General features: G+C 40.6%; 1 protein-coding gene across 2 annotated transcripts in view; it reads left to right on the top strand.

Moving 5' to 3' along the window:
* Positions 1-20,168, top strand: part of unc5b (unc-5 netrin receptor B) — a 46,824-nt gene extending 26,656 nt beyond the window's left edge. Inside the window, exons 2-17 of one of the 2 annotated variants that reach the window (XM_068724883.1) lie at positions 4,133-4,363; positions 4,656-4,799; positions 5,221-5,324; positions 6,344-6,524; positions 6,941-7,108; positions 7,646-7,810; positions 9,820-9,852; positions 12,760-12,954; positions 13,376-13,744; positions 13,829-13,916; positions 14,406-14,580; positions 14,667-14,906; positions 15,700-15,849; positions 16,373-16,537; positions 16,659-16,837; positions 17,353-20,168. In XM_068724883.1, coding sequence (XP_068580984.1) covers positions 4,133-4,363; positions 4,656-4,799; positions 5,221-5,324; positions 6,344-6,524; positions 6,941-7,108; positions 7,646-7,810; positions 9,820-9,852; positions 12,760-12,954; positions 13,376-13,744; positions 13,829-13,916; positions 14,406-14,580; positions 14,667-14,906; positions 15,700-15,849; positions 16,373-16,537; positions 16,659-16,837; positions 17,353-17,518 — 2,753 coding nt within the window. In that variant the 3' untranslated portion in view covers positions 17,519-20,168. The remainder of the gene's footprint in view (positions 1-4,132; positions 4,364-4,655; positions 4,800-5,220; positions 5,325-6,343; positions 6,525-6,940; positions 7,109-7,645; positions 7,811-9,819; positions 9,853-12,759; positions 12,955-13,375; positions 13,745-13,828; positions 13,917-14,405; positions 14,581-14,666; positions 14,907-15,699; positions 15,850-16,372; positions 16,538-16,658; positions 16,838-17,352) is intronic. The other variant, XM_068724884.1, reaches the window with a different exon arrangement.
* Positions 20,169-25,354: the final 5,186 nt, after the last annotated feature.

Here is a 25,354-nt window from a genome sequence, read left to right as displayed (position 1 = left end):
GGTTGAGACAAAGACAGACATTGCTGTGATTCATTTTTCTTGCCAGTTATTATGGCAGTCCAGTATTGTGTGTTTGTGTGCTCTGTTGTCTCCATCGTCTCCACTTGTCTCTTAGTGTCTCTTGACCTATCTTTGGCCAACCTTCCTGTTTTCCCATCTTGTCACCTCTATCCAGATTCCCTCTATCTCTCTCCTACGCTCTCCTGCCTTCTCGTGTGGCCTCGCACCGCCACTGTCACTCCGACTCTCAGTTACATTGAACTGCAGCTCTGCACTCCGCCACACACTCACCGAAGGAGGGTTCTCCTTCAGCTACACTATATATGACTTTAGCATACATGAATAAGAGTGGGTGAGAATGTACTGTATAAGCATAGGTTGTCATCTGGTGTCTGGGTCTACGTGCGTGTGTCCTGCGATCTTGTGTTCTGGAAAATAATACCCAGAAGCCTGTCTTTGCTTTCTAGCTGTCTGCTGTCTGTCATTAGAGTAATAAAAGACTTGCTGTGATGCACGGCGAGGAGTTCTTGTCTTCCTCCATTCTGCACAAATTGCCGGCTGCTGAGCTCTGATGGATGTTTGTATGCTGGCCCAAAAACACAGGTTCCACTTTAAACCCCCAGCTCCATTATCCAAGAGAGAGACAGGGGGAGAGAAAGAAGCTGTCTGTCTGTCTCCTACCTCTGTCATACAAAAGTGTTTTAATTAAACTGTGCCTCACTGCAGGCTCTAGAACACACACAGACACACACACGCTGCATAGTGTGCAGGGCTCTCCTCCCATTCTGTCTCCGTCTGAACCACTGTCTCTGTATGTTTGTCTGTCTCTGCTGCCGTTATTCCTCTGCCTTCCTCTTGCTCTCTCTCTCTCTCTCTCTCTCTCTCTCTCTCTCTCTCTCCCCGTCCCCCTCTCATCGTCCCTGAAGAGTGACAGGCTGTGTTTTTCAGCCAATGTTTGAACACCAAGCGATCAATGCCGGACAAAGGGAAAGAGCGGGGGTGAGGGGCGGGGAGGCGCAACACAATTGGTTATTGACTGTGAATTCAAAGTCTGAAATACTGGAGGCGACAGCTTAGTAAGAGGAGAGCAAGGAGATGTGGGGAGAGAAATCAGAGAGGAGAGGACTGTGAGAGACACACAGTGATGTATGTGATTTATGTTCATGGTTAAGTATCACTTTGAGATGTGTTAATTTTCTCTATCCACATTTGTTTGTCTTTGCCTGCATTTTTAGTTATATTATAGTATTGTACATGCTTAATTGCATGTGTGGACACCTCCCAGGGTGTAACCTGTAGGAGCAGCAGTGTGTGTGTGTGTGTGTGTGTGTGTGTGTGTGTGTGTGTGTGTGTGTGTGTGTGTGTGTGTGTGCGCATGCTCGTGTGTTTTCCTTGTGCGTGGGGACAGTGTGTGAACAGAAAATTGTATATCACAAACTTTGTGTTTCCACAATTCAGGTGTGATTTTGTGATATTAAGTGTTTGTACATTTGAATTAGGGCTGTCCCCTTTTATTCGATCTGTGGACTCTATCTTAGTTGATTAAGATATTTTTATTGTCAATTTGTAATTTTTAAAAGCTTTTTAATGCTGTATTAATTATTTTCAAGAAACTTATGAGCACACCTCTGGTAAACGCAAGATATAAAGTGGTTCTTTTGCATGATTCTTTGTGTAGTAACTCATTTACAGATTAAAACGATCAGTCGACAAAATCGTTGTGTGTACAATACATCTATATACAATATAGATGTATTGTATTGTGTACAATACAATACAATACAGTACAACCGTGACCTGGAAATGCACAACATTCATTGTGTGACCATGGAGAAGTACATTTGCAAGTAAAAAATAAGCAGATTTGGTCAATGAAAATATTGCAAATGTCATCTGTCATTCTGATTGGTTATATCATTACTTATTAACATAGCTACATGTACCAGTAATCTTGTTTTTTTTATATTTCTGATCACACTTACCCACCCATCCCCAGAATTATCATTCCCTCTTTTACGATACAGCACTAGGGTTTAGGTGGAGTAAAACCTGGAGTGGTGAGGGTTCAGTTTGGGGTCACCGGTTCGGGAACAAATGTAGTTGGTGCAAGGTCCTTCCAGAAGAAGTCATTGGAGAAGAACAAGGATGTGTTTGCGGTAGAGACAGAATGGAAAGAGACAGATTAAGGATGACGGGTCCATCCTGGATGGCTGTTGGGCCTGGAGCAGCTGTTGCCCTTTCTGCCTGTCCTGTGGCCAGAGCACTACCAGGCAATGAGCTGTGCTGCTTCGGCTTTTTTTGTTCAGACCGGCCCTTTTGTGGTGGAGAAGATTTGGGTCAAAAGATGGTCCCATCCTTTTGTCTGAAGATGGTACAGCCTCTTGAATCCCACAAGTCCCTGTTGGCTTTGGTTTGAATCACGCCACAACTTTCTCTCCCACTTCCTTCATGCTCAGTGTTCCTCTGTGCTTTCCCTTAATGTTTCAGACAGTCTGTCAAGGGGAAACAGTGGGATGGGGGTGGGGAAGCGCTCCCTTTCTTAAAATAGGAGATGGTATCTTTCTAAGTAGTTTCTCTTGTTCCCTGGTTGTGGAATAACTGATCAAGTTGGGCTTGATACATTTTGAAAACGGAACACTGCAAATTTGTCTGCTTTAAGTCTCATTGTGGAAAAGTAGCCGCATTTGCCCTCCCACTTCTGTCTGTATTGTCTGAATGTAGAGAATAAGATTTAAAAACTGTAGCAACACAAGTTATGCCCTCAAGTGTGTGTAAGTCAGGGGAAGAAAGTGCACTGGGCTGTATATCCCCATACCTTTAGAGCATCTACTGACTGGAGCCAACCCTGTCAATCTTCCGCAGTCTGCTTCTGTCTTCCATTTAATGCTTATTGAATTCAGCTCATTTTCATAAGCGGAGCAAAGTTTTGTATTGGAAGGTCGGATCCATTAACAATTTATAAGAACTTGTATTACCCGAAAGGGAATGTCAGAAAGTGATGATGAGATTTTGATAGTAGATGATGTTTAGACATTGCATAAAAATAACGTTTCTGGCATCGGCTTTTGAAACCTACTTTAATGAAGTGTATAGTAGTGTTTGTGTGCTGTATGTGTGCTATACATGTCAGGTTCCAGGCAGACCATTATAGCTATACGGTGGTCAGGTTATTCTTCATGCCAGAGGCTATACTGCAATCCTGTCACGTGACACGGTTTTCGCCAGTCTGCCAGTGCTTCGGTGTTTTGCTCAAACACACAAGGATAGAATTCAGTGGATGGACAAATGGAGTTATGGCACGGAGTAAGCTTGCATCATATCATCTGCCATCCTGCAGCCCTATTTGAGGATCAACAGCTGGAGATGTGATTTGTTTGACAATTCATGTCAAACAAGGTAGTACATAGGAACGTCATCAGTACATATACTTAAATCCATCTACTGTTGTGCAAACTAGTATCGTAGCCGATGACATTCCAGCATTGATATACTGCCTGGGATCTAACCATGATTATTCAAGAAACACGTCAGAGCAAAGAGGTCGGCAATATTGTGTCCTTCCTGCCAGGAGAAGCTCTTGGCAGCATGTGCCAGGAGGAATTTGTCACATTGAGAATGTCAGGGGATAATGTGCGATCAACAGGACCGGTCTGCGGAAGGTCAGCAGCTCTCCTCCCCAGCTGAGAGGCATGGACTCTCCCAGAGAGACCAGAGCAGGAGGCCTGCATTGACCAGATTACTGGCAATACAAGGAGGCGAAAATGGCACTGTGCCGTTCCATTTACAGTGCAAACTGTCATCACCTTGAAATACACTAAAATTGTTGCCTTAATGTATGCCATGAAACACTGGTGACAGATTTGTTGTTGAAAGCTGGATTGAGACAAGGTATCATACACACATATATTCCCTTCAGGTGTTTGGTGTTATTGATCCCTGAGGGATACATTTGTCATTTTGTTTATTTCTTACCTCCTCAACAGTTGGATCAAAGCACAGGGTCAGCCACAGAGCAGCCATCAAAATACTGATGGGGCTGCACTGCTCGAGTACGCCTCCAGCAGGCAGACACTATAAGTCAGGCCTTTCCATTGCATTGCATCTAAATCACTTCTGTGTTCTGTGTTTTCAGAGAGCAGCGACTACAGTGAGGCCGAGGTTCTCCCCGACTCCTTCCCGTCGGCACCAGCAGAACCTCTCCCAGAATTCCTGCTGGAACCGGAGGACGCTTTCATCGTAAAGAACCGGCCAGTCCAGCTACGGTGCCGGGCATCACCAGCCACCCAGATCTACTTCAAATGTAACGGAGAATGGGTCAATCAAAACGATCACGTCACCAGAGAGAGCCTGGACCAGATCACGGGTAATTCTCACACACACACACACACACACACACACACACACACTAACAGATAAGTGTACTGTAAACACAACTACACAAACACACATAGTAACGTCACCTTGTATTTCACAGACATAAACATCATACTCAATACAAACATCATTTTCAAATACATAATCTATTAGTTCCCATAGGACTTTATGTGCACGTTAACTGCATTTGGCCTGCAGCCAATGCATTATTTATATGCGCCGTGAAAAATATGCCCCACTAATATCTCTCTCTCTGTCTCTCTCTGTCTCTGCCTGCTCAGGTCTGGTGGTGCGGGAGGTGGACATCTCGGTGTCGAGGACTCAGGTGGAGGAGCTGTTTGGGTTGGAGGACTACTGGTGCCAGTGTGTGGCCTGGAGCTCGGCCGGAACCACCAAGAGCAACCGTGCCTACGTTCGCATTGCATGTCGGTACCAACGCTGTGTGTGTGTGTGTGTGTGTGTGTGTGTGTGTGTGTGTGTGTGTGTGTGTGTGTGTGTGTGTGTGTGCACGTGCGTGCTTGTGCAAGGAAGGGAGGGAGCTAGTAGAAGGGCAAGTGTTTCCGACTTTTTGCTTGTCAAATGTGTCAGCTTAAGTATATATGCAAATAAATTTGCTGTAGCTACCCATCTTAGTCCCTCGTGGAAATGGGTGGCATAGCGTGATTGACAGTGTGCATGTTTATGAGGGTATGAAGGGAAAAAAACAAGACACAGTGACAGAGGCTTTTTGAGGGCTTTGCCTGGTGTGTGTGTGTGTGTGTGTGTGTGTGTGTGTGTGTGTGTGTGTGTGTGTGTGTGTGGGCAGCCTTCACTAACTGCTGACTACATCTGTGTCGCCCCCTGTAGACCTGAGGAAGAACTTTGAGCAGGAGCCACTGGGGAGGGAGGTGCGACTCGAACAGGAGGTGTTGCTTCAGTGTCGCCCCCCGGAAGGCATGCCCGCCGCCGAGGTAGAACTCTACCTCCCCACCCCCACTCCCATTGCTTTTCTATCACTTCAGAGGTTACATTTGTGTTTATGATACTGAAGGGTAATAGTGCGAGATCATTTGTATTTTAAATAGCTCTGTATCTCAAGGGAGGCAAGAAAGCTGAGCTCTAAATAATAAGTTATAGAGCAACATAAACATGATACAAAAGGCAGTATAGTACAGGGCATTTGAGTTTGGGAGATTTAAGTCTATCCAGCGACGTGGATCAGTAATAATATGATGGTAAAAAGACTCTGCTTAAATTCACCATTGTGTCATTTTTTAACATTAAGCTGCTTTAACTGCACGCCGGTATATCAAACAGTTTTATGTCTCTCATAAAACAGTAGTGCAACAATATATTAAAAAGAGAAAACAAATAAATTATAAATTTAGATTTTTATTATTCAAGTAAACATTTATGTTCTGCCAGGCTGAATTGTTCATTAGAGTGGCTAAATAACACGTTATTGTGTGACGTAAAAAGAATTTTACCATGTGTTTTATGATAAAGTTATTGCGTGTGGTTGTTCGCTAGGATATTATGTCCATTAGTAAAGAGGATGTCTCAAAAATATAAGTGAGTTTGGACAAAAGAAGCCTCAAAAATGAACAAATTAGTTTGTTCATTTTTCATGAACAAACTAAAAATTATCAAATATTGACAGTGTTTTGCAGCACTGAAGCGTGTTGTGAAGGCTAAATACTTTATAGTGTTGTCTGAATGGTTCTGTGTGCGGTGTGCTGACTCATGTTTATGCATACACAACGTGTTGATTTGTGCAATAATTTATATGGAGCGTTATCTGCCAAAGGAATTAAAATAATCCATCATTCAAAATTGCTTTAACATGGAGGTTCGAGAGTACAGACGTTTTTAGTTTTTTAAGTTTTTCAACTAAAATGTGGGCTGCTGTGGTTACTTTTTCTATTTGCATTCATTTCATCACTTTGTCTAAATAGCCTGAGTATTTGTGTGCGTGCCTGCCTCTCTACAGGTGGACTGGTTGAAGAACGAGGATGTCATTGATCCATCGCAGGACTCCAACTTCCTGATTACGATCGATCATGATCTGATCATCAAACAGGCCAGACTCTCAGACACAGCCAACTACACCTGTGTGGCTCGTAACGTGGTGGCCAAAAGACGCAGCAGCACGGCTACTCTTATTGTTTATGGTAACGCACACATTTTTTTCCTTCTCCTATTTTGGGGGCATTGGTTTATGAATCATGACTTAACATAGTAATCAAATTCATCCATGTGTTGCTGTTCAGATTGGTTTAGTGATGCACTATGTTAAGTGATAATAAGCGACTTGCAAAATGAGATATTTTATTAGTTCAAAATGTAAACATTAAATAACTGAATGAACTTTATGGATCTTGCACTTTTACATAAGACAATGGTGAAAATTAAAAATGAAATATAATTTGGAAACCACCATACTCTATCAATAGGAACTATTTTCTGTATATATAAAACCTATAAAAGTGGTTGGTAGTTGGATAATGGATTGATGGGTTTATATTCTGATTATTGTGAAAGATGACCAAGGTATTAACTGCCAGACTTGCCTGTCTGTCTCTGTCAGTAAGCGGAGGTTGGTCTTCTTGGACTGAATGGTCAGAGTGTAACGCTCGGTGTGGGCGGGGCTGGCAGCGACGAACACGCAGCTGCACCAATCCGGCCCCTCTGAACGGAGGAGCCTTCTGTGAAGGCCCACCCTTCCAGAGAGTGACCTGCACCACACTTTGCCCAGGTGACGATGACATACTCATCAGTATTATTTATAACATCTTCAGGCAAAGTAGTCAAGCACTGAAATATCAGGGAATTTCCCAAATGGGGTATTTTGCAAGAAGTGCCGGGATGGATTTTAAAACTTTCAGAATATAAGATGCTGGAAAAACCAGGCTGTTATTAACCCCCACATTTTTTCAACATAAAAACAATTTTTTCCAACAAGGACAGAATAATATTTGGTCATGTAGCTGCTTTGATTTCATCATGAAAAGTAAATCAGGAACATCTGATTTCTGCTATCTGATTTACTGTCACATACCATTCTGCCACTTATTGCTGCCACCCGTGCGTCAGACCACCATGACTCCAAAGTAATTTAAAAACATACCATCGAATGCATTTTGCAAATTACAAAATTATGCACATCCAGCCATTATATATGCATCGCGCCACATTATACAGTCATGCCCGATTCCCCTCTACCTGCAGTGATGGAAGTATTTAGCTGTTGGTTAGCTGTAAAATGACTCACTTCTCTGCTGTCTCATTCCAGTGGATGGAGGATGGACAGAGTGGGCAAAGTGGTCCGCCTGTGGGACAGAGTGCACCCACTGGCGCAGTCGCGAGTGCCAAGCCCCCCCACCTAGAAACGGAGGAAAGCACTGCAGTGGCAGCATGATGGAAAGCAAAAACTGCACTGAGGGGTTGTGTACACGCAGTAAGTCACCTGAGCAATATGTTTGAACTGGGGTGGTTGTTAAATGTCAAAAGTTAGTAAATATTTGGCAAATATTCATTTGTGATATATCCTAATTCTTCAGTTATTGCAGATCAGCCACTGATTAACTAAGAACTTAGTTAATTAGTGCACATAGTTCAACTGTCTAATATCTAAAAGAAACCGGTATCTATAAGGGTCAACTCCCTAATGGCAAATTTGTTGCTTCAGGTGGTTGTTTTATTGATAATCGTGAGTGTTGCAGGCGGTGATATTTTTTGTCATGGCTCACAGTTTCATAAGGTGTATTGAATTTCAAAACTATTTTGTGTAGAACTGCATTCCCAAGGTGATTTGACAATGCAGCATGGTGAAAGCGCCAATGATGTCGAGAGAGAGAGAGAGAGAGAGAGAGAGAGAGAGAGAGAGAGAGAGAGAAATGAAAAAACAAAACAGCTAAATCCAGACAGATGTTTCATGAGGCAAAATTTTGGTTCACAAAGAGAGAAGTCAAGTGATCCACATCTAAAGAGCACAGATGGAGAGAGAGAGAGAGAGAGAGAGAGAGAGAGAGAGAGAGAGAGAGAGAGAGAGAGAGAGAGAGAGAAAGAAAGAGAGAAGACGCAAGCGGAGGCTAACGGAGCACATGGAGTGGGATGTGAGCATGACACGACCAAGTCGAAAAATTAGCACAGGGAAGAGCATATGAGAGTGAGTTAGACTCACACTGACACCCAATGTGCAGCCCGTGATGAGCTGGGAGGAATCCAGCTGACAGCGCATTAGAGTCTCTGAGACGCACATCGACAGAGGCAGTGAAATACATTCAAGTACTAAAAACATATACATGCACAAAACCAACACACGCCCAAGCATGCAGACAACCCTTGTAAAAGCATGTGTAATGAGAGGGGGGGGGGGGGGGGGGGGGGGGGATCATTTGCACACAGTGCTTCAACTCTATCAGACATGCATGCAAGCCTTGACATAAACAGGCTTCTATGGAGCAGCCAGATTAGACAAATACACTGTCTGATTTGTCAGAGCGGAGCATTCTCAGGAGGCTGTCAGGAAAACATGCACTCAAGTGGCTCTGGAAGAGGGGGGAATCGGGAAGCTGTTGCAAATCTGTAAATGTGTCGCTTGGCTCACTGCAGGTTACTGACTTATTTACTTTTCCAGCACATTAATATCATTATTCTGCGGCCACGAATTGTCCTCATGACATCATGACTCTTTGCGTTCCGACCATTCTTTAGTCAATCAAACAATGGCTGCTTCTAATGACTCACTCATAGTCAATCCCTTTGAGGACCAGCGAAATACCCCAGTCATAAATGTAAAATGCTCTGAGACGCCACAAACCATCATCTCTGCTGCCTCCTAGTAGGTTTTAATTGCTGCTGAATGAATGTAAAAGTCGGAGGGAACCATTTGGTGTTTTGATGATCCTTGGGAGAGAAGGTTATTTGGTTTGAGATCTAATAAGTGGCGAAAGACGGTTTTGACATTCATCAAACCACTCAGGGATGATTCAAATTGGTGGTTACTTCGGAAAAGATTGTTCCTGTCAGGATAGTTTATTTATTTTTTTCATATGATGAAGGTGATAACACACCCTGTGGGGTGTATAAAGAGACGGTTTTAATCTGCATTTTCTCCCTCATGTACCATACAACACCAGCGCCCTTGTTCATTTTGAAGCCTGTCTTTAACTTTGTCACTCATCCAAATGATCCTAATCTCTTTCACAGTCATTTCTAATTATTTATATAAACAATTATATTGAACTTCATTCCACAATGCCGCATATTGTCATGCATTTTCTTTCTTGCAGTACGCCTTTTATGTTTACATTTTTATTTTCATATTGATGAGCTATTGTTTACTTTCCCGTTTCTGCTTTGTATTATGTTATTGTATCTTTCATTTGCATAACAACTAGTCCATCCATTTTTATGTTTTTTTCTTTTCTTCTTCACTTGTTTTTATTTCTCCTGTTCAAACAGATAAAAAGATTTCTATTGAACATGCAAGCCATCGTAAGTTCACCTTCCCATGACTTCATTCTTTCACTGTTTCATTTCATACCATATTGTTTGTGTTTGTACCGTGTGTGTGTGTGTGTGTGTGTGTGTGTGTGTGTGTGTGTGTGTGTGTGTGTGTGTGTGTGTCCGTGTGCTAATACAGATGAGGAGTCCTAACATCTGTGTTAGCACGTGAAGCTGAGTGTGTGCAGTGTTTTGTCTATCCACACCTTGTTGTCATCTCAGATTGAGTTCAGTGAAGACACGCCTTACCTTCTTGTCAAGCCTTCTTATGAGTGTTGTAACCCCGTCTTGTCTTTTATGTTGAACATATTTTATGTAACATAGGTTTCTTAGCTGGATCCATGTTATCATGGTTACATAACTTTCTCTTCTTTTTTTACTTTTTTTTTTAACTTACTCTTGTTTGTTTGTTTGTTTACTATATTTTATTGTACTTTTTCATATTTTACTCATACTATTGCACTGTGTTTATTGTTATGCACTATTCACCTAGCCAAATTCCTTGTATGTGTAACGTACTTGGCAATAAACAGTTTCTGATGCTGATTCTGATCCTGATTTTGATTCTGATAACAGTTCACTGAAATTGAACGGAAAAAAAAGATAACAGCAAAAAGATTAATAGTTGTTGGTGTAATTCAACAAATTGCCCCCAAAACAGTTAATCTGGCTTTAACCCAACATGTTAAAAACAAATCTACAAGCTCTGTTATGAAGGAAGCAAACTGACATGCCTCTAAGCTGAGCCCCCTTAATCCATAGGCTATGAGGTGGAAGCATAGCACTTGCTGGATAAAAAACAGTCGATTTATGTCTGACTTTCAGTTAATCTGTGATATAGTTTACATTCTAACTGATGGTAATTCCTCTAGCTCAATGTGACGTGGGCTCAGGGGAGAGTAGCCACGGTAATGCACCTAATTCGCTATTGTTCCGTTTCTGGTAATAAGTGCGGATGGCTGTCAGATTCGGTTCCATCGCGCCACGTGAGCACGGGAGCTCTCCTCTGCCAGCCCGTCTGCCTCCGGCTTTCCTCTCCTCCACCCTTTCTTCTACTCTCACTGCTGCTCTGTGGTGTCTGTTTCCTACAACTTCTTCCTCACTCTCTGCTGCTCTTTTAACATGGGCCTTTTCCTAAAGCACCGCTATCCTTATCTCCCCTCTCCTCATCACCACACTTATAATCCGTCTGTCCCCTCAACAAATCACAACCTTATCTTACTCCTTCCTATCCCTTTTTCCAAATTGCCTTTCCTCTAGCTCTCTCCTCCTCTGTTTATTCTGCCTCCTCTTCTTGTTAACTCTTTTTTTTGTCTCCCGCCAACCTTGGTCATTGTCTGTTCCTCTTTTCTGCTGGGGTGTGAATGGCTCACGTGTCTGAGTTGGGTATGACTCTGCTAGTGTTGGGCTGTGGTGGGCCTGCTGACCAGTCACAGCCAATCACTCAGCAGGAGAAAAGATAGGGAGCCCAACAGGGAGCAGGTGAAGTTGTGGCCAACCACCCATCCCCGACCAGTTCGATCCATGCAGACTTTAGTTGTCAGATGCGCCCCCCTGCAGGCTAGGAGGAGCTGTTTATTATTGCTGCTTTCCTCAATGATTCCTAACAAAAAAAATTTAGCTTTAGCTAGAATCAAATTGAACACTGGGTATATCCTAGCAGGCATACATACTGCCAGATGTATAGAATAGTTGTTTTTTACAAGTCTATCTTAAAGCAACACACACACACACACACACAAGTATACTTAAAGAGTTATCAGTCACTGTGATTATTTTTCCTGTCCATACTGGCTGTGAAGTTATCCCCTCCCTATGAAACAGATGACGGACAAAATTCTAAGTCCTGTGTCTGTGTAGAAATGCATTTTAAAGTTCAACTGGAGCTAAAATGAGGCTTCAACAATCTGACTTAGTCGCATGCATTGAATATTTTCTAGGGATGTACCAATCCAACTTTTTCTCTCTTGATACCAATGCTCTCTTTCTCCCAACTTTTAAATTCATATACCTGACTGCATGGAACTCATTGGCTTCATTTTTATAAGGCAATGCGCTGCAAGCCTAAATCAGTCAATGACTTGTAGAAACAGTGATTTTTTTAATGACATTGACAAAGTAACTGTATTTAATGTGGATCAGTCACATCATGGCCCTAATGATACCTGATATACCTAAATAGGATTCCTATTATTTTCTACAGTTACAGTTTTAGGGCTTAATTATCTGCTTTTTATTTCCCGGACAGTGTTTCCTTGCTGAGCTGTGATAGTTTGAAAGCAACACAGAAAAGGAATTAAGCACTAAAAATAGTGTAACTTAAGATATACATTGATTTGATGTCAGACTGCTGAAGCGTCACATTAGCATCATCTAATTCTTTTTTTACACGGAACAAGGACAGTGGATATAGTCCCCCCTTCACTTATATTGGAATCATACTAAGGAGGGATCTCCTTAGTATGATTAGTATGGACAGGAGGAACAATCACAGTGACCAATATCTACTTCAATGTACATATGTGAGAATGTCAGTATTGTAGACTGTCCATGTAAAATAAATTGGCTGCAACCATTGATTATAATCAGCGAATAATCTAATAGTTATATTTCAAGTAATCATGTAAAAAAAAAGTCAGGAAAAATCAGTATTGGTATATTCAGAAGTGTCACAGAATCCCAAAGACCAACTCAAACTTCCAGGTGTTTCAGCACTTACTTAGACTACGATAACTTACTTACACTTCTTTCTGCTACAACTGATATGTAGTGAATTAGATGATATATTCTGTGTAAATTGTGTTTTCTTCCCTCTTGTCTCCCTTTCATTTGTATCCGTTTGTCTCCACGTGTGCCTGTATGGTGTCTTGACCGTCTACCTCTCTATCCCTTTTTCAGCACTGCCCCCAGGTATGGGTGTCGCAGTCTATGCTGGTCTGGTGGGGGCCCTACTGCTGTGTGTGATTCTGGTGTTATGCGTGGGAGTGCTCGCATATCGCCGCAGATGCCGCCATCTCCATGGAGACATCACCGATTCGTCGTCTGCTCTCACTGCCGCCTTCCACCCTGGCAACTACAAGCCTCCCAGACAGGGTAGGTCCAAACACACACACACACACACACACACACACACACACATCCAGTACACATTCACACACAATTTCCTTTCTATCATGGTGTTTGTTTCCCTAACTTTTCTTGTTTTTACTCATCTTCATTGAAGCACTTGTTCACAATTCAGTTCATTAACACACCGCTATTTATATCATCCCATAAATGAATTCTCTTTATACCATTATCTCCTCTCGCTTAGTCAATTCTCTATTCTTTTACTGCATTACAATTTTTTTTACATTTCAAGCATTTGTCACGGTTACCCTTCCCTTGTTCTTGCCATTAAATATTAATTAGAAACATTAATCCATTTCACTCTCGTCACTTTTAGCACTTTCCGCCCAGCCTGTGTCATTTCTGTTGATAAGAGAACAGCTCCTCTCTTCTCCTGTGTCCACAGATAACCCTCACCCTCTGCATCCCTCAGCTCCACCGGATCTGACAGCCACAGCGGGGGCTTTCCGTGGGCCGCTCTTCTCCTTGCAGCATGGGGTCAATGACAGCCCCCACAAAATCCCCATGACCACCTCTCCCCTGCTGGACCCATTGCCAAGTCTCAAAATCAAGGTGTATAATGGCTCCACTCTTTCCTCGCTGGAGCTCCCCGCGGACATGTGTTTAGGCGATGGGGAGATCCTCAGCCTGAAGTCAGTGGGCACTATGGGTAGAGAGCGGGATTACCACAGCCACACCCTCTCCAGAGAGCCTGGGCTGAGCACCAGCGCCACCCTGGGTAATCTGGGAGGACGCCTTACCATCCCTAACACAGGTAATATATATTGTCATGTCATTGGTTCACACCCAGTGTGTATGACCCATAGGATAAGATAAGTCATGACATCTTCTCTTTTAGGTGTGAGTCTGCTGATCCCCCCTGGCACAATACCCCAGGGGAAGTTCTATGAGATGTACCTTATTATCAACAAGTGGGACAAAACGACGTGAGTGCCCTTCATCTTCAATCCTCTATTTCATTCATCTCTTTCACAACCACAAGGCAGAACAGACCTCATGCTCACCTCAATCAGAATTTTTTTCCCATGCATGGCTCACCTACTGCAAACCACTTGAAGTTTCTTTGAAAGTTCTATCATTTTTTTTCTGAGGATAAAAAAATGTATCAACTTGTCGTAACTTCTACACTGAAACTGGAGTGGATTCATTTTTTTTGCCAATTTTCTGGAAGTTTCACATTCAATTTTTCTCATGTACGTCAATACCAGCATGTTCCAAACCGTGTCATGGCCGTGATGTTCTTTTATAGATGTAGTGTGATGTTTTGGCAACTGTTGCAAACACCGAGTGTTCTCCCTCTGTGTGTGTGTGTGTGTGTGTGTGTGTGTGTGTGTGTGTGTGTGTGTGTGTGTGTGTGTGTGTGTGTGTGTGCGCGTGTGCGTGTGTGTGTGTATGTGTGTGTGTGACATTTACAGGCTACCCTCTGAGGGAAGTCAGACTGTACTAAGTCCCGTGGTGAGCTGTGGCCCATCCGGTATGCTGCTGAATCGTCCTGTGGTTCTTACTTTGCCGCACTGTGCCCAGCTAGACACACCTACACCTGACTGGACCCTCACACTCAAGACACAGACTCACCAGGGGGCATGGGAGGTGAGACAGCCTCCGACTGGTACAATATAACGGGCAGCTCGTTGGACGAGGTTGCATCATTGAACACTACTTGCATCTGTTTTCAGGAGGTGCTGACAGTAGGAGAGGAGACTTTGTCTTCTCCGTGCTACTTGCAGCTGGAGGAGGAGTGTTGTCACGTTCTCATGGAGCAGCTGGGAACATACGGTCTTGTGGGCCAGTCCTGCCCTCCGCAGCCCGCCTGCAAACGCCTGCAGTTGGCACTGTTCGCCCCTCGAGCACCCTGCCTCTCCCTGGACTACAGCCTTCGTATCTACTGCATCCATGACACCCCACATGCATTCAAGGTGCTGCTTGTGTGTTTGTCATTCTGTTAAAATGTCTGCATTTGTCTCTTCACCTCTCTTCTTTTTTTTCCTTCTTCTTGCTTTTTTCCTTTGGTCACATTGCATTTCTGTTTGTTAATTTCTTTGACGTGTGAGTCAATTTGGCAATACTGCACTTTTGGTGTGAGTATTAATAAGTGCTTTACTGGTAATTTATTTCAAGATGTTTTTAAAAATATAAATACATCTATCAAGTCAGCTTTAGTTGTAACGTACAGCTAAAATAGAGCTTTGTTTGGTCATAAAGAACATTTAACACACTTTTTCAAATATTCACAAAATCAAAATCAAAACTAAATTACCACCCTATTTGCCCAAATCAAATTCTGGTATTACATTCAATTTCCCTCACCCACTAGAAACAACAACTCTAAATAGTACAGCACAATACAAACCCCAAGTAAACAGCAAGTGCGCATTCCATCCAGAGAAATTTGGACTCGCTAACGTTAGATATTTTCCCTCTCTCAGTCCCTTATGTATAAAGTGTTCACACACCAGCCGGGGTAGTAAACATGAGCGTGCTGTGTGCATTTCACTGGCATCACACTACATGATTTCTGGCTGCTAAAGTTCAAACAGCTTTCAGACTGTTAGCTCTCACACATTTCCATTTGGAGATCTCAACTTAGAGAATGCACAATGCATTTTAATTAAGCATTTTATTAAAACCTGTTTTGAAATGTGTTAGACTGATGAACCCATGATGACATGAATGTGTTCTGAAGCCCTTCTTCTCTCTTCCTCTCTTCAGGAGGTGCTGGATTTGGAGAGGAGTCTAGGAGGAGTTTTGCTTGAGGATCCTAAGCCTCTGCTGTTCAAAGACAGCTATCACAACCTGCGCCTGTCCATCCACGACATTCCTCACACTCACTGGAGAAGCAAACTTCTGGCAAAGTATCAGGTGAGACACTGAAAAAGCAGCAGACACTAGATAACAGCCTGTTGATATGCATAGTGTCTATAGATCATGTTCATGCCTACAGAGCACAAATCAGCAGCAGCTTGAAGGATGTAGATCCATAAAACTATTGATGAATTGTCAGTATCACTTAACGCCTAAGATTCACTAGTGAATGGGCTTCTTAAGAAGCACAGCTAGTCGACTAGTCACTTCTGTTGTAAACAAGCTCTATGCTGCATTCACAGCTGCAACTAGATTGCAGTCTGAACCCCCTCTGAAAAAAGAAATCTGATACTGGTCCTAATTTATGGACAGTTCGCTGAGGAAATAAATTGTCTTCTGGCAACTAGAACCAGTTGGTGGAAACACCCGATATTGATATAAAGCATATTGCGCTTTCCTCGAATGGAAACTGTCTTCTAGATCTTTCCTGATTGTGCTGCTCAGGACAAAAGAACTTGTATCACATTGCAGAGACCATGTTTTTTCAGCTTTCCTTTTTGACATTTGTCTATGTTAACAGGAGATCCCATTCTATCACATCTGGAGCGGCAGTCAGAGACCCCTGCACTGCACCTTCAGCCTAGAGAGAGGAAGCCTGGCTGTGTCACAGCTCACCTGTAAGATCTGTGTCCGACAGGTGGAAGGGGAGGGACAGATATTCCAGCTTCATACGGATATTCAGGAGGTAATGGTCACAACCTAGATAATGCAAACGCAGACCAAATTGCAATGAAAGCCACACAGTTTTGCCAAAAACAAAATACAGAGGTTGGTCTCAATGCTTCCCACCTTCTCTGTCAATCCAGACTCTACCCCCGCACTCACCCCTCCCCTCAGGAGGCACCTGCCTGCCTTCCTCTCAAGTGGGACCCTATGCCTTTCGCTTGCCTGACTCCATCCGCCAGAAGATCTGTGCCAGTTTGGATGCACCCAGTGCTCGAGGATGTGACTGGAGACTCCTGGCACGCAGTCTGGGCTTTGACAGGTCAGATCTGTCTCACATGTATGTGTGAAAGGCAGCTTGGTCATGCACGAGTCCAGTGTTGATACTCAGGTTCCTAGTTCCTACTGTCAAGTGATAACTCAGATTTGTGTATAAGAAGGCTTGAAGCTTTTCTCTGTCTGAGGTTAGATGTATGGGGTTATGTTTTTGTTTTAATGTAGACAGGCAACTGTGAAAAACATCGGGTTATACCCTTGTCTTACTGATTAGAATCTGGAAAACAAGACTCGAATATTAATTTCAGGGATATGATTTAGCCGTGCATGTTATACATTGCATAATAAGAATAAATTGAGAAGATATTTCCAATTGATAATTAGCTAATCCTGATTTGTAAAATATGGTAGTTACTGGGGCATTGATTTTGGACTGTCAAAAACAAGTGGTACCAGCAGTATTTGCCACATACAGTATTAATGACTTAAAAATGTCTATAATCAATAATGGAGAGCTTCCTTTACTCCTCTTACAACTTGCCTTGTCTTTCTTTCCCTCAGGTACTTGAACTACTTTGCAACAAAGCCCAGCCCCACAGGTGTTCTACTGGACTTATGGGAAGCTTGTCACCAGGCTGACGCAGACCTGGTCTCTCTGGCGACTGCGCTGGAAGAAATGGGCAAAAGTGAGGTGCTAGTTGTCATGACAACAGATGGGGATTGTTGATTGGTCAAGGAACAAGAGAGCAAGCCAGACTTTTTTTTTCTTCTCTCCACCGTGATGAAAATAAGAATACCTGCCGATAAATATGCACAAACCATAAGCCCACAGAGCATTTTGGTTCCTCCACATGCAATGTATTACCTCTGCCTCATCTTCCTTTTCACTGACCCCCGATCAGCCACTGTAGCAACATACCCACCGTAACCCATTCCTATGGTAACTGCTAATCTGATTCTGCCTGAATCCTCCAAAGCAATGTTGCATCTACAAGATGGAAAACCAATTTGAGGTTTTCCATTTTGCAGTCATGTCATATGTTGTGTTGACTGTCTTCTTCAAAGATTGAAAATTATGCTATTTTTGTATATAAATAACAAAAGCTTTGGGACAAACAAACAAAATGTATGTATTCAATACTAAAGCACGCACAATAACACAAACAGACAAATGCTAACACGGGACTAGCCATGTTTCAGTTGCAGCATGAAAGTGCATGATATAACACCATCTCACCTCATGGCAGGGGCTTTTGTTTTCTCCATTGTCATTCTGTATGTGCAGTAAATGACAGGCAGCACCAACCTGTCTAAAACCTCCTCAGGCTATAGACACACTCCAACACACACACACACACTCGCACACAGACAAACTGGTCATTAACAGACTCTGAATCAGACTAGGATTTCTTGTCCAACCGCTTGGACTGTCGACAAATCCCATGAGGTCTGAACCCTCAAGGTCTGAGGGCTTGAGCATGTCGCTTTGTGCTTTAAAAAGAGCTGCCTCCTCTTCGTGGTAGGAGGGTGAATTGTGACGTTCATTTAAGAATTTACGGATAACTTAACCGACGGACTCTTTATATTGTACCAACAAATGCCTCAAAGCCTTGGCATATCATTCCAACTCACAGGGGGGGTTCCTCTTTCTTCTATCGCTCTGCCACACTCCTCCGATCTGTTGAGAATAAACTGCAGAAGAGCTTTCTGGTCATCCCTTAAAAGTTTCCTTTGGGGAACGCTCTATAAGTTATTATCCATATTTGTGGATTTTTTTATTTCATTGTCATTGCTGTTACGATCATACAGAACCTGTTCTATCATTGGTGCTTAGTTAGGCTGCTGAGCTGCTGTGTTTTGTTTTTTTAACTCTAGTAGAGCAGGCCAAATGGGAGAGTTATGTGCATAGTGGATGTCTCAGTTGTGAATAACAAAACTGTGTGTGTTTGTTATTTTTAATACGGTGCATCTATTTCAAAATGTAAAATGTATTCTGTAAAACATGATTAGAGGCGGTCAAATGTCCAGGTGAAAATACTGTATGCTGTATTTCTTAGGCATATTGCTTTGCTGTAACTGAGGACAGTTTTCCATTGTTCAGAGATGAATATTACAGAGTAGATTAGCCTTTCCTTGAATCAACTAGGCACCAAGGGATCATAAAATTGACCTCAACACTAATACATTATGTTTCAATCTATTCTCTGTCCACCACTTATCTATGTGTCCATCTGTCTATCCATCGCCCTGTAACTCATTATGCCTCCCTTGTCTCATTTTTATAACATATTGTTAACCTATTTACTAAGCCGCCTGCTTTGTGGTCAGGGTCCTCAAGCTTTTTGCATTATCAATATTGTTCTGTCAGTTATTGTTAGACAGAAATTGAAATACTTTCATCTTTTATCTTTGTTAATACTTAAGTTCTGTGTGTTTTTGAGTCTTTTTCTCCCTCAAAGCAAAAAAAGTGTTTGTATCATTGAAACCACAAAAACCAAAACACAGGCAGTATCCCCCCTCTACAGCAGTGAGTCATGTCACTGTTTTGTGTGAATGAACTGAAAACACAAGCGTGCGTGTGTGTGTGTGTGTGTGTGTGTGTGTGTGTGTGTGTGTGTGTGTGTGTGTGTGTGTGTGTGTGTGTATGTGTGTGAGTGAGTGTAACTGAGTGTGTGGGTACGTGTGGGCAGGTGGGTGTGCACGTACAGTGTGTGCACACACTTAAGAGCTGTCATTTCTCTTTGTAAGTGCTATGCAAGTACAAAAGAAAAGTGAAGCATTTTGACTTCTTTTGTTTCCTGGAAGAGTAATTCTATTTTTTCAGATTAGGGCATTGACAGGGTTTTGATTTTGTATTCTAGAGTGGTTTAACATTTTTGGTTACAGTGGTATGTGTGGGAATTCTTCAACTGGATCGGAAGGATTGGATCACTGACCAAGAAAGTTACTATTGAAAAAGCCCATATGGTAGAAGAAAACAAAGTGCGGTACAATGGCTACAAACAAGTTGTGACTAATACCATGAACTCGTGCCCTGCAGGTCTTTGTCTGTGAGGAAATAACTGAATACAACCAGTTCAGAACTTTGGATCCCTGAACATTGCAGGACTATTTTTCTTTCCTCAAATCTTGTTACAGAGACTGGCTAGCTGTAGACTACAGTGTTTATTCGTCCAGATTTCTTGAGTATCTGTTGGATCTTTGGCTATTGCTCTGGATAATTTATGCTGGAGCCGGACTGGAATCTTCTTTGCTCCAATAAAAGAGAAATATTTAGCCTTTGTTCAAGAAGTCAGACATTTTTATGAAAAAAACTAAATGGATTCAGTGACTTTATTTTATCTCTGTAAAGTATCAATTGTAAATAAACGTCTAGCCTTCTTACCTGTAACTAAATATAATTTTTATGCAATAAATTATATTTCTTAGTTTAACAATAGTCTGTGTTGTTGTTGTTATTGAATGAAAACATGCAAAATCAAAGTTAATACGAGCAACTTTCACAAAATCCATAGAGCAAATTGCAGGCTTCTTTGGAATTTCTTGGCAGGAAAAAAAATGTCATGTGTTTTTATTAATTACACCCCATTTTCACAGCACATAGAGAGCTACTCAACCTGTCCCTCTTTTCCTCACACCTCATTGGAAAATTCCCTTTAGGTCCATTTAGCTTTGAAAGCTTTTAACAGGCAGGCTGTCCGGCCTTCAAATTAACAAGGTTTTAGAGGCACTAATAGTGTCCTTTAAGGATTGACTCTGGGCGCTTGGACCGAGCATTCTAACCTTGTGTTTTTTTATTTATTCTCTTTACGAGTGCAGGATGTGTAGGGATTTGACAGATTAGACTCTTATATTGCGAGCAAATATCCAAATGAGTCATCTCTAGTGAGAGTGCACTGCAGTATTGTCTTAATGGCGGGCAACAGTTTGCACCTGTTTCATTAGATGCACTGCTAATTAAGGACTGATATGCCACCCTTCAGTGCATGACTTAATTGAACCTTTTGCAATGCATACAATGATAGGACATTAAAAAGCAGACTGTAGCTTCAACCCACCCCGTAACATCTATACAGGACGTTTTTGTTACTTTTGAGGGAATAAATCGTCAGTGAGCATATTATTATTTTGAAGGCGTGTAAAAACTATTTTGAGAACATGTGCCAGTAAATGCAGACACTTGCATGACATACAGCGTTTACAACAGATATTATTCTGCATTATGAAATGATAATAGTATTTTTTGAGTCTGCACAATTAGATCTGTTGTTGCCAGCAGAAAACAGCAGTTCAACAGCTGTGAGTTGGAGAACCCTTTACATTCAGACAGTGATTCATTTGATAATGACTAGTTTAGTACAGTGGTGTCCACTCATGTCTCACTGACAACCAAGAGTCTGCATGTTTTTACTCCAGTCAATGACACAAAACCACCTGGTGTCATGTTTGACCGTAGAGAACTTCAAGTCTTTTTTCTTCTTGGTATTGTAATTGTTTTCACATTCCAGAGAGGTGCAGTAACACGCTACTGGATATGCTGTCCTTTGGTGCCCTCACCTGGTAAATATGATGGGTAACCCACACTTCTCAACAAAAGCTAGTACACACATTCATTTTAATATAATCATTGTTCTTATTGTTACTATATTGTATTTTTTTGTATTGATGTTTATTTTAGTATTCAAGTTCTTTCTCTCTCTTTTTCTATGACATAGAATGTGTATATGCTGTCACTCAAGGAAGGGTGGGTTGAGGATCGTAAAGGGCACGGGTGATTGTAATGTCAATGCTCCTGACCATGCCATCCTGTTGGTTTTACACTGCCCAAAATAACAAAAATGAATTTGAAATTAGTGGATTCATTACCTATTAACAAGCGTATTACGTTAACAGTAGTACTATTGTAGTAATAACTAATAATCATGTAATAATGTGTCTACAAAAACATAGAGTATTAATACTTCAAAGCCACACAGTAGTCTGTTGATGGTGTAATGATTTGCATGTGATATCTGAAGGTTAGGGTTGCTGTATTAAGCACTTAAAATTGTATGATAGTATTGTATTTAAAGCTTGATTAAGGACATTCTACAAATAATAATTTATTGCAATTACCGGTAAGATGATATTTCTTACATTACACTGCACTAGTTTTATCATCATTGATTGATTTAATCACTGGAAATTACTCAGAAATATAAATGTATCTCTAAAAACATAATGTTGTACATTTTATTTGAAATTAGAAGCGTAATTATTATTTTAGGAAAGTTACAGTTAGTTTGCTTATTGTGTAAAATCTAAAAAAAAGACAGACCATTAAGATTAATGAAAATGAGAGAAGTTGTCAAAATTACATTAATTAGAAGCTGAATTAAAAAAGCTGTCATTTCAAAATGTACACAGAACTCGTGTAGCTCTTGGTCGGGTATTCCATAATTTATATTCATTACATTTTTTATAAAAGCATAAATGTTTTTTTCAGCATCTTTATAGGATAGGAAGGCAATGTTTTTGTGAGTGAAAAAAGCTGTGTTGGTCATGTTCTTGATGTGTTAGGGCAAATGTAACTCTCTATCAAGAACAAAGCCCCCGGCGTCTATCTTCTGATTTCATTTTGGGGGCCTTCTTCTTATTCTTCAGCTTAGTGTGACGGCCTTAGGATTTGCCCTATCTTGTCCTTGTTGTTGGCTGGAGCTGAGACCTCATCACCCCATGCAGCACACCTGAGCAGGCTGAACTCAGGAGTCTATAAAGTAAACCTGCAAGATCTTCTCGATCTCTTCCCCTGGCCTGCCTACTGAGAATGTCATTTGTTTTGTGCATTGTGTTTGATACTCATGCACACCCTCCTCACCGCTCAAATTAACAGACATTTGCCTACAGACTGACTTACTGACAGACATACCCCGTTTTATTCTTTACTGAAGTTACTCAACAAAGTATTTTGCATTATCTACAATTAGACTCTTTTGTCACATACTTTTGAGCTAGGTAGTGACAATAGGGACCAAATAAGAGTATTTCAGTTTTATCTTTGTTTCGTTTCAAGAAGTTGTTGCTACTAACTTTAATGGCATGACTTTTTTATGACTTACAATACATTTACATGTGTTGGAATTTGTATTACATTCTGTGCTAATACGTATGTATGGCATACTGTACTATAACTTTTGGATGACCTACAATACTATAACTTTTCTTGTGACAAAAATGTCTATGATGTTTATGATATACTACACTATATAATAAACTGTGACCTTACCATGATTTTTTGATGGCATAATTTACTTTGACTTTTTTACATAGTATATACTATGCCTTTTTAAATGAATTTTTGATCTTTCATTAAAAAACAGTGAATGAGGTGAACACAAAGTATTTATTGTAGTATTAAAGTTTTAAGATCAAAAGTAAAAAGCAGCAATACTATAAAAAAAAATACTGCATTCAAAATAAAGTATGAGCATCAAAATTACTTAAAGTGTCAGAAGTAAAATAATTTTACATACAGATTGATCGACATGATTGATTAACATCGGGACAGTTTTAATATATACAGTACATTTCAGTATAAAATTTAGATTGAAATAAAAACAGTTCTTTTATTTTGAAATATTAAAATAAATAAAAATGTATTTAAAAATATGAGGGATAAATAAACTCCGTCCTGTTCTTGTTTAGTCTCTAACAGAAGTTTTGACCCGTGAAGCTTGTAAAAACAATAAAATATAAAAACAGTAAAAACAATCAAATATATTAAACTCTGGAAGAATAAAATTTCATCTGCAGCCTGATCTTCCTCATCCTCAGTGAAATTAAAATAATAATCATAACTATTAAAACAATCGATGGTATCACAATGCCATATGGAAACAATTTTTCCTCTGAACAACAATAATATTTTAAATATCTTCTAAAAGTGAGAAATGTGACACTGTCCGTCCCTAAACTACATCAGAGCCTCAGCTGTGCCTCTGAGCAAGGCACTCACAGGATTACATCATAGCTCGCCATCATGTGAGAAGGGTTTACTACGTTTCCCAGAATGCCGCATGTTGTAGGTGAAATGATCTCTGAGGATTTTCTGTCTGTATTATTGGGCAACATTAGAGCAAAAACTGCAACTTAAGAAGATACCAACTTTTTATGTTGAGATAAAGTAAGATAAAACTTTCATCCCCAGGTGGAAAAATAACATTTTAACTTGAATTTTTGGCGGGTCATTTTTGTTTAACTAAAACTAATGAATAAATGATTTGCTTTAGCAAGTTGTGTCAATAAAAACTCACCTGGAAGAAAACATGAATTATTTTAGTCGTATTTAGAACATGCGGTAGAGGAGCACTTCAGCCTCTTGTGGCCAAAATGAGTATTACAACAAGATCATCAATTTACCTGCTAAATAATATTTTTTTCAAAAATAAAAAAAAGAAACAGACTGAGAAGTCTGAATAATTCTAAGTTTCTTTTTAAAGTAAAATCTAATTGAATTAATTGATTAAATTGAATTAAATCAAACTAAATTAAACATGTAATTTAATTCATTTAAAAGGTTAAGTTAAGTTAATTAAAACAATAATAAATTCAATTAAATTAAAATGTCTTTATTGACACCAACGTGATGTTTATATCAATAATCTTCAAAATAAATAAACAATCTTTATGAGTCAATGTAGCAGAAAGAGACAAATCATAACTCAGTTATTGATCAGTTTTACTACTTTAATAATAAAGAATATCAAACTTCACTCGGATCCTTTATTAAACAAGAAAACGTTTCTATCTAAAGTCCATCCAGATATTTGTTGAATAAAATAAATAATTTTTAGAGCTAGTTTCAACATTTTCAGTGCATGCGTACATGTTCTGTGCGTTTGTGCACATTTTCAGTGTTACGCACTGAAAACCGTTCTAATGTTCTTCAATTTGTTTGTCAGTAAGTGAACACATCAACATTTAAATGCACTTCACTACGTACGTCAGTAAGTGAACGCATCACCATTTAAATGCACTTCACTACGTACGTCAGTAATTGAATACATCATCATTTAAATGCACTTCAGTGCTTGCTTCTGCAAGGTTTAAAAAATATTTTCCAGAGGGAAGTTATTTACTGTGAATTACTGCCAACGTGCTCTTCAGTCACCGGTGAGCAGCTCCACTGCTAAAAGCGACTGATTCGGTCAACTCAAAGCAAACTTAGAAGATTGACCAATTTTACACATCAGAATATACACAAACTCATACAGAAATCATGTACATGGATATCTTATTGTGGGTTTAAATAAATAAAAGAAAAAGATGACAGTCACAACTGTCATCTCTGTGACAGCAACAATAACAAATCAGAAGTGTATTGTCCTCTCTACTGGTTGTCCTATTAGTAAAGGCTTTGTATAGGATTAGAGCTAATTTAACTGTAATATAGGATGAGAGCTAATTTACAGAGAGAGTCTACAGATTCCGACAACATCTGAACCATTTCTGTGCTGTAATACCGCGGAGATATTAATAGAAACAGAATGTTTTAATTACTTTTTGTCTTATCGTGTACTATGAC

Source organism: Cebidichthys violaceus, unplaced genomic scaffold, assembly GCF_023349555.1.
Source record: "Cebidichthys violaceus isolate CVI_PGR_0920_01 unplaced genomic scaffold, fCebVio1.0.p SCAF_10, whole genome shotgun sequence".
In the NCBI taxonomy this organism is placed as follows: Eukaryota; Metazoa; Chordata; class Actinopteri; order Perciformes; family Stichaeidae; genus Cebidichthys; species Cebidichthys violaceus.
The sequence above is the reverse complement of the archived record's forward strand: the minus strand, read 5'-3'. Positions and strand labels throughout refer to the sequence as shown.